This window comes from Schistocerca serialis, chromosome 5 (assembly GCF_023864345.2).
Source record: "Schistocerca serialis cubense isolate TAMUIC-IGC-003099 chromosome 5, iqSchSeri2.2, whole genome shotgun sequence".
Taxonomy (NCBI): domain Eukaryota; kingdom Metazoa; phylum Arthropoda; class Insecta; order Orthoptera; family Acrididae; genus Schistocerca; species Schistocerca serialis.
Window position 1 is genome coordinate 631,498,432 of NC_064642.1, and position 16,618 is coordinate 631,515,049.

At 36.7% G+C, this 16,618-nt stretch overlaps 1 protein-coding gene and 1 long non-coding RNA gene across 2 annotated transcripts in view; one reads left to right on the forward strand and one right to left on the reverse strand.

Annotated features, from left to right (window-relative positions):
* LOC126480831 (uncharacterized) overlaps positions 1-16,618 on the forward strand; it is a 64,904-nt gene that overhangs the window by 25,067 nt on the left and 23,219 nt on the right. The window lies entirely within an intron of this gene.
* The window catches only part of LOC126480830 (small G protein signaling modulator 3 homolog), a 166,414-nt gene continuing 159,432 nt past the window's right edge, over positions 9,637-16,618 (reverse strand). Inside the window, exons 15-16 of the mRNA XM_050104174.1 lie at positions 14,007-14,167; positions 9,637-11,985 (exon numbers count right to left, since the gene is read on the reverse strand). Coding sequence (XP_049960131.1) covers positions 11,793-11,985; positions 14,007-14,167 — 354 coding nt within the window. The 3' untranslated portion in view covers positions 9,637-11,792. The remainder of the gene's footprint in view (positions 11,986-14,006; positions 14,168-16,618) is intronic.

Consider the following 16,618-nt stretch of genomic DNA (forward strand, 5'->3'; position numbering starts at 1 on the left):
TTACTACTTTAAGTGCCTCATTTCCTAATCTAATTCCCTCAGCATCACCCGACTTAATTAGACTACATTCCATTATCCTTGTTTTGCTTTTGTTGATGGTCATCTTATATCCTCCTTTCAAGACACTGTCCATTCCATTCAACTGCTCTTCCAAGTCCTTTGCTGTCTCTGACAGAATTACAATGTCATCGGCGAACCTCAAAGTTTTTATTTCTTCTCCATGAATTTTAATACCTACTCCGAATTTTTCTTTTGTTTCCTTTACTGCTTGTTCAATATACAGATTGAACAACATCGGGGAGAGGCTACAACCCTGTCTTACTCCTTTCCCAACCACTGCTTCCCTTTCATGTCCCTCGACTCTTATAACTGCTATCTGGTTTCTGTACAAATTGTAAATAGCCTTTCGCTCCCTGTATTTTACCCCTGCCACCTTTAGAATTTGAAAGAGAGTATTCCAGTCAACATTGTCAAAAGCTTTCTCTAAGTCTACAAATGCTAAAAACGTAGGTTTGCCTTTCCTTAATCTTTCTTCTAAGGTAAGTCGTAAGGTCAGTATTGCCTCACGTGTTCCAGTGTTTCTACGGAATCCAAACTGATCTTCCCCGAGGTTGGCTTCTACTAGTTTTTCCATTCGTCTGTAAAGAATTCGTGTTAGTATTTTGCAGCTGTGACTTATTAAGCTGATAGTTCGGTAATTTTCACATCTGTCAACACCTGCTTTCTTTGGGATTGGAATTATTATATTCTTCTTGAAGTCTGAGGGTATTTCGCCTGTTTCATACATCTTGCTCACCAGATGGTAGAGTTTTGTCAGGACTGGCTCTCCCACGGCCGTCAGTAATTCCAATGGAATATTGTCTACTCCAGGGGCCTTGTTTCGACTCAGGTCTTTCAGTGCTCTGTCAAACTCTTCACGCAGTATCATATCTCCCATTTCATCTTCATCTACATCCTCTTCCATTTCCATAATATTGTCCTCAAGTACATTGCCCTTGTATAGACCCTCTATATACTCCTTCCACCTTTCTGCTTTCCCTTCTTTGCTTAGAACTGGGTTTCCACCTGAGCTCTTGATATTCATACAAGTCGTTCTCTTATCTCCAAAGGTCTCTTTAACTTTCCTGTAGGCGGTATCTATCTTACCCCTAGTGAGATAGGCCTCTACATCCTTACATTTGTCCTCTAGCCATCCCTGCTTAGCCATTTTGCACTTCCTGTCGATCTCATTTTTGAGACGTTTGTATTCCTTTTTGCCTGTTTCACTTACTGCATTTTTATATTTTCTCCTTTCATCAATTAAATTCAATATTTCTTCTGTTACCCAAGGATTTCTACTAGCCCTCGTCTTTTTACCTACTTGATCCTCTGCTGCCTTCACTACTTCATCCCTCAAAGCTACCCATTCTTCTTCTACTGTATTTATTTCCCCCATTCCTGTCAATTGCTCCCTTATGCTCTCCCTGAATCTCTGTACAACCTCTGGTTCTTTTAGTTTATCCAGGTCCCATCTCCTTAAATTCCCACCTTTTTGCAGTTTCTTCAGTTTTAATCTACAGGTCATAACCAATAGATTGTGGTCAGAGTCCACATCTGCCCCTGGAAATGTCTTACAATTTAAAACCTGGTTCCTAAATCTCTGTCTTACCATTATATAATCTATCTGATACCTTTTAGTATCTCCAGGGTTCTTCCATGTATACAACCTTCTTTCATGATTCTTAAACCAAGTGTTAGTTATGATTATGTTGTGCTCTGTGCAAAATTCTACCAGGCGGCTTCCTCTTTCATTTCTGTCCCCCAATCCATATTCACCTACTATGTTTCCTTCTCTCCCTTTTCCTACACTCGAATTCCAATCACCCATGACTATTAAATTTTCGTCTCCCTTCACAATCTGAATAATTTCTTTTATTTCATCATACATTTCTTCAATTTCTTCGTCATCTGCAGAGCTAGTTGGCATATAAACTTGTACTACTGTAGTAGGTGTGGGCTTCGTATCTATCTTGGCCACAATAATGCGTTCACTATGCTGTTTGTAGTAGCTTACCCGCATTCCTATTTTCCTATTCATTATTAAACCTACTCCTGCATTACCCCTATTTGATTTTGTGTTTATAACCCTGTAGTCACCTGACCAGAAGTCTTGTTCCTCCTGCCACCGAACTTCACTAATTCCCACTATATCTAACTTCAACCTATCCATTTCCCTTTTTAAATTTTCTAACCTACCTGCCCGATTAAGGGTCACTATATGCAAAACCCTATGAGCTAATCAAGATAGCTGGGAAAAGTGACCTACATGATTCAAAGTTAAGCATTCTCATTTTCCAGTAACATATTTTAAATTACATAAAACATAATTGTTAGTTCATAATTGAAACTTGAAGATCTAAAGAAGCCCCATTTTCCACTGCAAACTTTGTCAAAACCACTGTTAAGAGTCCGAACTTTGACTACATACTTCTGTTACATTAATTTTTCTGTAAAAAATGATAGATGGCATTAACTGATTAACTAATTAATAATTTTGTATAATTTGCTCCAGTTTGCAATATGGCACACATTCATATAAACAAGGGAATTCACACTGCATAAAGACAATAGTTCCATGTATTTTTCCAAATTTCTGCTAGTGACACTTTCTGTCATTCAGAATCACATTAGTTCTGATAGTTCATCTGAAACAGTAAATTCCAACCTAGCCAAATTTCAAAGCATTATTTAGTCTGCAAAACAACAGTTTGTTCTCAAGCCAATCTTTATGAGACTATCTCAGTCGTGAAGTAATCAGTTCGCAGTCTGAGTGTTGATGAGTAAGCCAATATCAAGTGCACTCTCAGTATTGACTTACACCAAAAATATGTTCATTTTGTACACCAGCAACCACAAGACTCATTCACATTAATGTTTGAGGACTTGAGTAATTTCACATTTTATGCAATGTGAATTCCCTTGTTTATATGAATGCGTGCTGTGATTAATGAGTATAGTGAAATGTTATTGTCATCAAAGTGGATTAGTGTTGCACATGGTGATGATTATTATGTAAATGTGAAAGTGTGATTTTTTGGTGATAGAAAAATAAGCTTCATCACTGGAATGTGGCTTATGTAATTGTGGGTGCTGATTCTGAATAGCTGCACTAATAATTTTCTGCAAAATAAAAAAAAAAAACACACCACAATTAATAGAGGAAGTTTGAAAGGAATAAAAAGTGTGTGTTGATGTCATCTATGTACATCATTCCACACTCATTTAAACTCTCAGCTTCAAAGTGATTGAGATTGGTGCTACCGAGGACGAGACTATGAAATCAAGGCCATTTCTGTCACACTGTTCCATAGAGCTTCCTACCAAATCCAACTGCAGTCCTACGACTAACATTTCTTACTCAGTGAGAAAGCCATGATATTGTCTATCAGCTTTGCTCCAATGACTACACACCATTTTATGACAGACTGTCCACACAAATGAAGGACCTCTGTCAAACAGTGGCCAATGGCCAACTAGTTTATACTTCTAAACATCATGGAAAACATATCAATGGCTTCTTCACACCTGTGGCATGTAGATCTGCCCTTCCAGCTTTATTGTACTGTGGATGCAGTAAGTGCTTGATGCAGGATAACCTTCATAACTACAATGCTTTTGGCCTCAATCTCCATGAGTCCTTTTACTCCACCTGTCTTTACCATTTCTCCTTTTCACATCTCATAATACCCTCCTGCACCACACCAGCTCCATAGTCCTTTCTGTACTTTCCCAGCCAAACTGTTCAGTTTATTTGTTTCCTTATTCCTCTCTTTATGCATGTCTTATTCAAATTCAAAATCACGTAATGTAGAAGAATGGGACAGTATTAAACAAAGAGCATGATTCCACGTATGTTGGAGTTTATGGTACTGTCACACAATACTTACACTAAGTTATATAGAAGCAGAAGATTAAACTATAGCATTGCTACCTACAGTATTAATGAACACTAGTTGACTTTAGATGAAATTAAACCAATTCTGGTAAGTTTATGGGGCTAGTGTATTACAAATCAAAAATATGTCAACATAAGGCCAAATTATTCTTTGTGGAATTTATAACAATAATGGAAATTCCTGGGTGAAGCAATAAGTAAAATAAGGGAAATACAACCACTCACCTACAGCGGATCAATGTGTGGAGCACTGTAACACATAACAGAAAAACACTCACACAAGCTTTTGAGCACTAGCACTTTTTCCAGCAATAGTACATACATTCTCACACACATGGTTATTAGAATATAGTCACTGCTCTGCTATTTCTTCTGGAAAGAAGCTAAACAACACGTACAAGAAGCATTAATTTTATTTGAAATCTGTTATCACATCAGAAAAAATATTATTAGACATATTCTAAACCTTTGTACATAGCAGCATCAAGATGTGGAATTAATTAAACGCTGCATTAACAAACATCACATATGTACTTATGAAAATCTGAGATCAGATGCTTCAAATTTAAAAACAAACACTGGACAAAATTACAAATTAAAGCTGCAACTTTTGTACAATTTGTGAATAATGTTCATTGAACATACAAGTTGTTACTAAGATTAGTAAATCAAAAATATATTTATTGGTACTTTTAATGTAAGCATTTCTATGATCCATTCTCTTTCTGTATCTTCAAATTCACATTCACTATTTTAGAGGTTATTAAACAGTAGAACAAATATTTAGAAAATTGCAATGGGAGCAGTTAATCACAAAATACTTTACATATCATTTCAGGGCCAATACATATTATTCAATTTGTTGGTTGTACATTCTGTATGATTCATCACTTTGCTTCATTCAGCTCAGAATCTACCTGTACATTTATTGTTATTAAATCTTTAGCTTTCAGATGTATTCTGTGCTATTACCAAGTGAAAACAAATATGTCTAATAAAGTTGACTCAATTTTTTGGAATGGATGCTTTTTATTTACAAAGTTACCCGTGTAACACCTCTATAAACAAGACTTTCATTACAGTAGGAACTCATGTTATCTGGTAATTAGATTTACTCTGTTACTTTCGAAGTTTGGTTTCCTCCACATACTACAACACAAATTTCACTCATGCACGGTACAACAAATGATGATCTGAGTTACACTTTCAACTCTTCCATTTAAATCACAAATGATACAAGGGTTAACACTGTTCATTGTCAAATCTGCTAGGTCTTCATGCATCAGTCTAGGAGTGTATTTACAATAGCATTTTTTACTTCTTGACATTTTCATGGTGTCGATCATTAGTGACTTATTCCTCACGTATTATGAAACAGTTTCTTTCATGTGTTACCAGCTCAATAAACTTTCCTTATAAACACTTATTTATACAGCTGATTTTGGACAACAAATGCATTATTTTGGATAACTCAGTGTGATTTAGTGAACACTTATTTAATATTTGTAATCCTGGTACACGATCATTAGATTTTGGACTTTCCAACACATTGTTCTAATTGATGAAGTTTTACACTTTTTGTTTTATATCATTTAATACTTCATGAGTCATAAAATAACAGCAGTTCACAACAGGGTAATCTATAATTAGACATAGTGGCCACTGTTTTGTTTGTGGCTATTCTGAAACAACTTGTCTGTTGTGTAACAGGTTTTTGTATTTTTCTGTCGCCCAGGCAAGAGTGTACTCAAGGTCGGGGCAAGAGTGGGTGGTTAACTTGTGTTTTCCTTTGAACAACGAAACAGTTTTGAGATTTTGCCACACGTGGCTCTGGTACACATGCTACTAATCAATACTCATTACATCTTCTGCCTTTTTCAAACTATACAGAATGATAAATCTGTGTGTTTTGCAGGAAAAAATGTAAGTTCAGTTTACAAAGATTCTTTTTTTCTTTGGGGAAGGGGGTTTTGAGCTTCCTTGACTCTGCCTTGCTGAGTATACCCTTGCAATCAGCTGTATATCAAGTTTCAGAGAATAATGGCCATGGATATGTTCTCCTTTTTTATTATTTTTCCTGTACATATAAGACTAGCATGCTCAAGCTCCAGAGCTAGTGATGACAATATCACACATTTCAGAGTTTAATTTGTAATTCAATTGAAGGCAGTGTAAATTAGCAGCACAATTTTCAGAGTATATATTATAAACACTTGACAGACTGTTACAAATACATATAACTTAAAACATTTCGCAACACAACAATTACAAAATATTGTACAAAACAAGCCTACTAAACTTTCTGGATAACCTTAAGCATTAATTTTTGTACTAGATGATCCAGAATGTTATAAACACATCTGTTTGACACAGATAATGCAATCACCACTTCATGAACCATGGACCTTGCCATTGGTGGGAAGGATTGTGTGCATCAGTGATACAGGTAGCCATACCTGTGGCACAACGATAACGGAGGGGTATCTGTTGAGAGGCCAAACAAGTGGTTCCTGAAGAGATGCAGCAGCCTTTTCAGTACTTGCAGGGACAACACTCTGAATGATTAATTGACCTGGTCTTTTAACATCCAACCAAAACAACCTTCCTGTGATGGTACTGCAAATGGCTGAAAGCAGGGGGAAACTACAGCCATAATGTTTCCCAAGGGCATGCAGCTCTATGCTATGGTTAAAATATTCTGGAGGTAAAATACTCCCCTATTCGGAACAGGAGAAACAAAACTGGCATTCTATGGATCGGAGTGTGGAATCCCAGATCCCTTACTTGGGTAAGTATGTTAGAAAATTTAAAAAGGGAAATGGATATGTTCAATTTAAATGTAGTGAAGTTTGGTGGCATGAGGAACAGGACATCTAGTCAGGTGAATACAGGGTTATAGAAAAAAAAAAAAAAAAAAAAAAAAAAAAAAAAAAAAAAAAAAAAAAAAAATAGAGGTAATGAAGGAGTGTTTAATAAGGAATAAAAAAGTAGGAAAACAGGTAAGCTACTTTGAACAGCATAGTGAACACATCATCACAGCCAAGATAGGCACAAAGCTCACACCCACCACAGTAGTGCATGTTTATATATCAACTAGCTCTGTAGATGATGAAGAGTGAAGAAATGTACTATGAGATAAAAAGATTAAGATTATTCAGATAGTTAGGGAGACAAAAACTTAACAGTCCTCGGGGACTGGAATTCAACAGTAGCAGGAGGGGGGGAGTACATGAATACGGACTGAGGGAAAGGAATGAAAGAGGAAGTCACCTGCTAGAATTTTGCACAGAGCATAATTTAACCATAGCTAAGGCCTGGTTTAAGAATCATGAAAGAAGGGTGTACACATGGAAGAGACTTCGATACATTGAAAGGTTTCAAATTGATTACATAATAGTAAGACAGAGATTTTGGACCCAGATTTTAAATTGTAAAACAATTCAGGGGCAGATGTGGACACTGACCACAATTTATTGGTTATGAGCAGTGACCTGGATAAACTGAAAGAATCGGAGGTTGTAGAGTTTCAGAAGTAGCATTAGGGAACAATTGACAAGAACAGGGGGAAGGAAACAGTAGAAGAAGAATGGGCAGCTTTGAGAGAGGAAATAGTGAAGGCAGCAGAAGGCAAAAAGACGAGGGCAAGTAGAAATCCTTGGGTAACAAAGGAGAGGTCAAATTTAACTGATGAAAAGAGAAAATATAAAAATGCAGTGAATGAAGCAGACGAAAGGGAATACAAACATCTAAAAAATGAGATTGACAGGAAGTGCAAAATGGCTAAGCAGGAATGGCTAGGGGCCAAATGTAAGGATTTAGAAGTACTAGAGGAAAGACAGACGCCACCTACAGGAAAACTAAAGAGACCTTTGGAGAAAAGAGAACCACCTGTTAAATACCAAGAGCTCAGATGGAAAACCATTCCTAAGCAAAGAAGGGAAAGCAGAAATGTGGAAGGAATATATAGAGGATCTGTACAAGGGAGATTACTTGAGGACAATAGCATGGAAATGGAAGAGGACGTAGATAAAGATGAGATTGGAGATATGATACTGTGTGAAGAATTTGACAGAGCACTAAAGGCCTAAGTGAAAACAAGGCGCTAGGAGTATAAAGCATTCTGTTAGAACTACTGATAGCCTAGGGAGAGCCAGCCATGTCTAAATTCTTACATCTGGTGAGCAAGATGTATGAGACAGGTGAACTCCCTCACACTTCAAGAAGGATATAATAATTCCAATTTCAAAGAAAATAAATGCTTACTGATGTGAAAATAACCAACCTGTCAGTTCGACAAGTCATGGTTGCAAAATACTAACATGAATTCTTTACAGAAGGATGGTAAAACTGGCAGAAGCCAACCTTGGGGAAGATCAGTTTGGATTCTGTAGAAATGTTGGAACATGCAAGGCAGTACTGATCCTAAGACTTCTCACAGAACATAGGTTAAGGAAAGGCAAACCTACATTTATAGTATCTGTAGACTTACAGAAAGATTATGACTACGTTGAGTGGAATACTCTCCTTAAAACTCTAAAAGTGATGGGTAAAATACAGGGAGAGAAAGGCTATTTACAATTTGTACAGAAACCAGGTGGAGGTGTGAGACAGGGTTGTACCCTATCCCTGATGTTATTCAATATTCAATCTGTATATTGAGCAAAGAGAGAAAGAGAGAGAGAGAGAGAGAGAGAGAGAGAGAGAGAGAGTAGGAATAACTATCAGATGATCCTGAGACAATTAGATTCGGAAATGAGACACTTAAAGTAGTAGATGAGTTTTGCTATTTGGACAGCAAGATAACAGATGATGGTCAAAATATAGAGGATATAAAATGAAGACTGGCCATCGCAAAGAAAGCGTTATTGAAGAACAGAAATTTGTTAACATTGAGTATAGATGTAAGTGTTAGGAAGTCTTTTCTGAAGAGCACAACAACAACAATGCAATCACTGCTCTGCACTGTGATTTTCTGAACAGTTTGCAAGTCCCATACCTACATTTAGTCCCTGCAGTACCATCATTGACAATATTTATTTCTTGTCCCAATTATCTTGGAGAAGCAATTTTTTTAATAATATTAAGCCCTTATATAACTGGTATTTCATTTTAATTCCAGTTTAATTAACTACGAAAGGCATTCATACTAAATATGTTCAAATAAATGAAAAAAACTTCGAGATGAATTCAGTTATAAAATCTTTTCTACTTGAAAAGATTACTATGGGAAATTATCAGCAGATATAAATGGTCTAAGCAACTTTGTAACGTACTTTCGTAACTTCGTTAGATAGAACTCACTAAAAGTATAAATATTCACTAAAATTGTATACAAATGCATATCATAAAATGAAAAGTTCTTAATACTGAATAATTAATAGACTCTACTAAAAGTAAAACAACAATAAAATAATGAATTTCTGGTTTAGCAGCTGAAGGTATTGGTCCTATGTCTTGTAGTCACAGCAGACTTTTGACACTGTCGTATCACTATAATTTTACATAAAAGCATTCACAGTATTCTTTATCACAATAACAATGAATCAGTTTTGCAACACACACACAGATAAGTGGAACCCTGTCATAATTAGGATTTCAGAAGCTGTTCAGCAGTAGAAATACATTACAGTAAACAATGCAATGTATCTGATTTCTTTCATTCTATTAAGTAAAATTACATTTCTTTATTTGGTTGGCATTAATTATTCCAAAGCAACACTCAGTCTTACAGACAAGTAACAGTGCCAATATTTACATTTATACAAAAATTGCAGAGGTTGTTTGAAAAACAATACAGTGTGTGCAACAGTAAAGTTACAATAATCATTATAACATTACTAACATCCTACAGAATTACATGGCCCATTCTTATTGTCCCCCAAAAGATAATAAAAACAATGACTTTAAAATTTAATTATGATATTCTGAAATTGCTGTTGATTAGAATGCTATAATATTCCAAAAAAACTTAAAACTCCACAAAATGATAATGAAAACTCTGAGTAAGGATGGCAGTTTGATAACCAAGCAGATAGCTTCATTATTTTGTGTACCAGCTGACAGAGTTCCTTAAACTCTATACTTTCTTCCCCTGGATATAAATGGAAAGAAATCTAGTCAGTGTCAGTCATCTGGTGTACAGTGAAATATCATACTACAAACTAAGTAAAATATGTGTTGACGCCTCAACTACCTCAACAGGTCTTCTTAACCATTTGGAAGAAAACTGTGCAAGACAGTTAGACAGTAGTGATATTTCAACAATTTTGCACAGGTCTTCTTCCTCAATGTTTAGGAGAAAACCTGGCAAGACACTTAGAAAATAGACAAATTTTTATTTATTTTGCAGATGACATGGCACTGCATCTGGAATGAATTTATTCGAGCCTTCTTACTATATCCTTTCTAACAGTTCAGTTTCTCGGTGAGTAGTAGTTGTTATATATTTTTCCATCAGTGAATGGAACTTCACAGGGACTTCTGTATCTGCATCAAATTGAAAGGAACAGATTTGTACATTGGAAATTGTTCTTTACACACAGCAATGAATCAAATCTAAGAAAAATACAATTTCACTTTTTTCTGACAGAGGGTTCATTAGTGGCTGAATACTTAATACACGCTTTCTAAGATAAAAAAATAATGCTACAATCAGGCCTTGATGACCATGCCAGCCACTGTATCATCCTCTGCCATATGGTGTCATTTAGATGCATTATGGAGGGGTATGGGGTCAGCACACTGCTTTCCCACTCATTGCGGACTGAGGCTAACGATACTGAATTCCAAGGGTGTCATTCAGTACACATAGCAGTGTTACAGTAACAATTTTCATTTTTTTAAGGAATAAATACTATAAATCAGTAAGAAACATGTATGTTCATTTTTGTGATAAATATTGTGGTAATTCTAAAGGGAAATCTTTCTTAATTTGTAACAAATCAAAGCCATTCACGACATTTTGATTTCTAATAACTTTAATCTGCTAACAACAAAGAAGTTGGCTTGAAAACCCAAAGAATCTGATCGAATTCACGGTAAAATGTTAGAATCCTAAAACTGACCTCTAAATTACTGTCAGCCCAATCAAATGAACCACCTAATACATTTTTTGAACACACTTCTGACTTATTAAACTGGCAGTAACCCAACAGCACCAATACTTGTCATTTTAGCACAACAACATGCAGATGACATCTTATTGATTAAAAATAAAGTGAACTGGATAGCAGTATTTTACTGGATAAGTTATAAAAAGGTGATGGTCATCTCTTCAGATCCAGATAAGCAACAAAACCTTGACTAAATTAAATACAATTAGTACACAGTTGTAACAAACAATTACAGACTGTTTCACAAACTTTTAAATGACAATATTTTTATACAGATTGTCTGTCAATTAGATTAATTTAATATTTTAAACACAAAAATTATATTTGATTAGTCAATATGTCTGTATGGAAAGATTTGTAAGCAACTCAGAGCTGCCTCAGTACCCTCTTTAGACCATTCTGTACTTTCCTGGTTAACTCATTTCTCCCTTAATTTTCTCCACAAAACTACTGAAATCGCTTCTTCAATTGCAATACTGTAATTAATTTTTCACTTTAAATATGGTAAAACTTATTTTTAACTAAGGGTAACATTTTGAATTCTATTTTGAACAACTTTCAATAAATATGTAACAATACAATGTTAAAATCTTTCTTTTACAGTTCTCTCATATTCGACAAGCACACTCACTCATCTTTCTGAAACAAAAAGTAATCACTCGATTGTACTGAGTCCCTGTACAGAATCACCTAAAGTTTTAACATTTTGAACTGGAACTGTTCCAATTAAATAAACAGTCCGTGTCCTAGAGGTCCCAACTGAACAAATGATGTTTCACTAACATATCACGTACACCATCTTTAAGAGGTTGAGATTGTTCTTTTTTGGCTGGAATTTCCCAATCAGGATTTAAATTAAATGCAAACTGTGAAAGAACACGCAATTCACATTTGATCTGCACCCATCCAGGACTGTAGATGAAACTCCAAGGATGATACCTGAAAATTTATTGACACATTTTATTATATTCACACACCAACTCTAACACAAAGTTCACAACAAACTTAAAAAAGGATACAGACCTCTGCAGTACATATAAATAACGGAAGTCAAGCACTCACTTCCAGCTACTTGATGTGTTATGCAGACATTTAATAGCAGCACAGAGGTTTTATTAGCTTTCAAGCTATCATTCTTTATATCACTTAAGTACAGGGATTGGACAAAAATATGAAAACACCACAAATATGACACATTACCTTGCCTAATACAATGTAGGGAACTCACTTGCATTTGAAACAGCTTCCAGTGACCTTGGAATGGATGGATATAGGTCCTGTGAGGTTTTCAAGGGAATCTTACTAAATTATTCCCGCAAAATAGTGACAACTTCACATAACGATGATGGGTGGGCAGTAACACACATGCTTCTCTCCAAAGTAGACCATAAAGACTCAATAATATTGAGGTCTGATGGCATTGTTGGCCACAAGAGATGTAATAATTCATCCTCGTGCTTACAAAACCAGTCCTGGACGTTGCAAGCTGAGTGAACAAGGACCCTGATAGTGTCACCATTGGGAAACAAATATTGTACCATGGGATGGACCTAATCAGCCAAATAGTCACATAGTCCTTGGCAGTAACATGATGTTGTGAAGTAACCATGGGGCCCAATACCACAATATGGCTACCCAAAACATCACTGGACCACGGTTATGCTTAACTTTTGCGACGTAAACTTGGCCAGAAGTTGGAAACAGTGTGAAACAAGACTCATCTAAACATATGACTTTCTTCCATTTCTCAACAGTCTAGGTTTTATGGTTTCAGGAACACCCTTTCCTGTTACAGGCATTTCCACCACTGACTAGTACTTTTGGAATTTCTGCTCACCCTGCAATTCCCTGTTTGTGAGGCTACTTTTGTTTTAGTTTGGTGCTGACAGGATTTCTGGTTGTAACATACATTTCCAGTGACTTCTGCAGCTGTTGTCCTCTTAGTTTTCATCACAATCCACTTCAGTGACCACCAGTCACAATCAATCAACACAAGCTTTAATCCACATTGTAAGTTAGGGGATGATGTTTTTTCTGCTTTCCCTATATGTAGTATAAATTTTCGATACGGTGCCTCTCGAAACACCAAAAGCTTAGACTCCCTTGGCTGCGGAAGCACCCACCATACAAGCACCAACAATTTGCCCATGTTCAAATTAACATAGCTATGACATAATGCACACACAACTACACAGAACAATGTCTTGAACATGACTGACACTTGCTACATATTGAGAACACTGCACCTGTGCTATTCATGGTCAAATACGATAGTGCAAACTGCAGGCTTGGCTAGCATCTGCACTTATGTTCAAACATGCATTTCTCATGGTGTACCCATATTTTTGTCCAACCCCTACACGTGGTCCAACACAAACAACCATACAGATGCCCAAACACTCCCTCCTGTACTCACTGCTAAATTCATCATGGCGATACAGAGATTGAAAACTCCACGACTCACTAATGTGAGTCAGTACCTCAATCACTGCACCATCTTGCTTGATGGTTTACAGAAATAATCGGTAGGCCTATTTAAGAAAATGTACCTAATACAGCAACTGCAGAAGTTTTCTAATATAGAATATCCATAAATTTGTTCAGTGGCACATATATTTATTCATTTAATCACAAAATATGTGAAGGGTGAAAACATACTGTGCGATTGGTGGTGATACTATTTGTCCTAGGGACCCCTAGTTGATGCTGTTCCAGCCACTGTCTAAACTGAGCAAATGCTCAGGCTCTAATTGTCAGAGAAACTGCACAACATTAAACAGTAACAAATGAATAACAATAAATCAATATCATCAACCAAAGTTGATGAGAAGGAGCTCTACTGAAATACTTCAAATTTTCAGTGACATCTTCAAATGTTATATCCGGGGCACACAATATTTGACATGCAATAAAACATTTAAACAACTACAATAATAATATTAGTAATACATTTAACTTACCACTTCTGAACTACTTCCACACATGAACAAAGAACTTCTAGCCAGAGATGCAAAACCTGTTCATTGAGACCCAAACAGATAAGACTTCGCAGCTTGACATCCATTTGAGCATGTGCATTATCGTGACTTAAATTCACTGCCTGCACACATCGGTAGAGTAACTGAAATTATAAATGTGACAATTTATTTAAATTTATCGTAAATACATTAATTTTTTCAATTCCATTGATAAAAAAAAACAGCTTACTCTTAATATTTTGGAATATCTAAAATAAGTTTTGTTAAGACTGCATTTTATTGGCAGGACACTTCGACAATGTAACAGATCTACTAAGGAGACTGCCTGCACTATAGGCCTTCTTGTCCGTCCTCTTTTATAATACTGCTGTATGGTGTGGGACCCTTACCAGATAGGACTGACGGAGTACATCGAAAAAGTTCGAAGAAGGGCAACACGTTTTGTATTATCGCAAAATAGGGGAGAGAGTGTCCCTGAAATGATACAGGATTTGGGGTGGACATCATTAAAACAAAGGTGTTTTCCATTGTGGTGGAATCATCTCACGAAATTCCAATCACCAACTTTCTCTTCCGAATGCAAAAATATTTTGTTGACACTGAGGGTGTTCCGTTCTTTCCACGCGCTATATGAGATTGGAATAATAGAGAATTCTAAAGGTGGTTCGCTGAACCCTCTGCCAGGCACTTAAATGTTTTTTGCAGAGTATCCATGTAGATGCAGATACTGAATTTTACTGTGTTCTTTCAGCAAAATGCAAGTACCCTGCCTGCTTAATTGCCCACTTCTGTCTGCAAACTGTTTACAGCATAGGCATCATGAATTTGATTTTGTGTAAAGCTTTGTGTTTGATAAGTTCCTTCTTGACAGAATGCTTCAACTATTCATTTTTTTCAAATCCTGTACGCAACTATTCCTCACTGTGACAATAAATACAAGTTGCAGAACTTTGTTTCCACCTTTTGCCGATATGTGGCGACAACAGTAAGTAGCGGTCAAAAGAAACAAATCGCAGACGTTGGTCAGTTACCTTGGACCTCGGACAACATATCCTCATTCACACATTAGTCAATTTGTGCCTGCATCATGAAGTTGCTTTTGATTGAAAATGTCAGTTTACGAGCCTAATTCTCATAATTTGCTAGAGGTGTTACTGTTTTGTTTCAATATGGATGAGTCTCATCGAATGCTCTTAAGTACTTATGGTAAGATCGCTATTAGTGAAAGAACATATCGTGAGTGGTTTCAGTGCTTCAAGAATAGTGGTGGAAGAGAGAATGTTTTTGAAGATGCAGAATTGGAAACATTGCTGAGTGAAGACTCGCGTCAAACTCTAGCACGATTGGTGGGAGTGACACAGCAAGCCATTTCAAAACATCTCAAGGCTATGGGCATGATTCAGAAAGAAGGAACTTGGGCCCCGTGTGAGCTGAAACCAAGAGACGATGAATGGCATTTGTGTGTTTGTAAATAGCTGCTTCTTCAGAGGTAAAAATGGAAGGGATTTCTGCATTGCTTTGTGACCGGGGATGAAAAATGGGTTCATTACGATAACCCTAAACACAAAATATCATGGGGATATCTTGGCAATGTTTCCACATCGACGGCCAAACCAAATATTCACAGCTCCGAGATCATGCTCTGCATTTGGTGGGACCAGCCCGGCATCATTTACTATGAGGTGTTGAAAACAAGTGAAACAATCAGAGGTGCTCTTTATCAAACGTAATTAATGCGTTTGAGCAGAGCATTAAAAGACAAACTGCCGCAATACAGAGAGAGGTGCGATAAAGTGATTTTGCAGCATGACAATGCTTGACCCCACGTTGCAAAAGAGGTCAAAATGTACTTGGAAATGTTAAAATGGGAAGTCCTACCCCACCTGCCGTATTCTCCAGACATTGCTCCCTCTGACCAACACTTCCAATCTCATGAAGAAGTCACAAATTGGATCGATTTGCGGAGTGCTTCAAAAGATGAACAATTTTTTTGACACAGGATTGGTACACTGCCTGAGAGATGGGAGAAAGTAGTGGCCAGTGATGAAAAATACTTTGAATGATACATGTGTAACCAATTTGTTTCATTAAAGCCTCAAATGTTGGGGAAAAAATGGTGGAAGCAAAGTTGTACACCTTGTTGGTCCTTACTTTCTTGCTTTGTAAACTGAGCTAGTCATTTAGCAAAACATGAATTTTGCAAAATTTGCTCACCCTGGCACTTTACTGGAAAGAAGAGACAATACAAAACTCCAAAAAACTTTCTGAAATAAGGATCTTCCACTCTTCTTACACTAATATCTTGTTCAAGAGAAAGGTGTCGGTTCACCTTTGGCCCTTATGCAAGCATTGATTGACAGAGTTGTTCGATATTCTCTTGAGGGATATCAAGCCAAATTATGTCCAATTAGTGCATTACATTGTCAAAATCTCGATCTTGTTGGAGAGCCCTGCCCATAATGTCCCAAATGTTCTCAACTGGGGTCAGCTCCAGCAACCTTGCTAGCCAAGGTAGGGTTTGGCAAGCACAAAGGCAAGCAGTAGAAACTCTCGCCATGTGTGGGCGGGCATTATCTTACTAAAATGTAATCCCT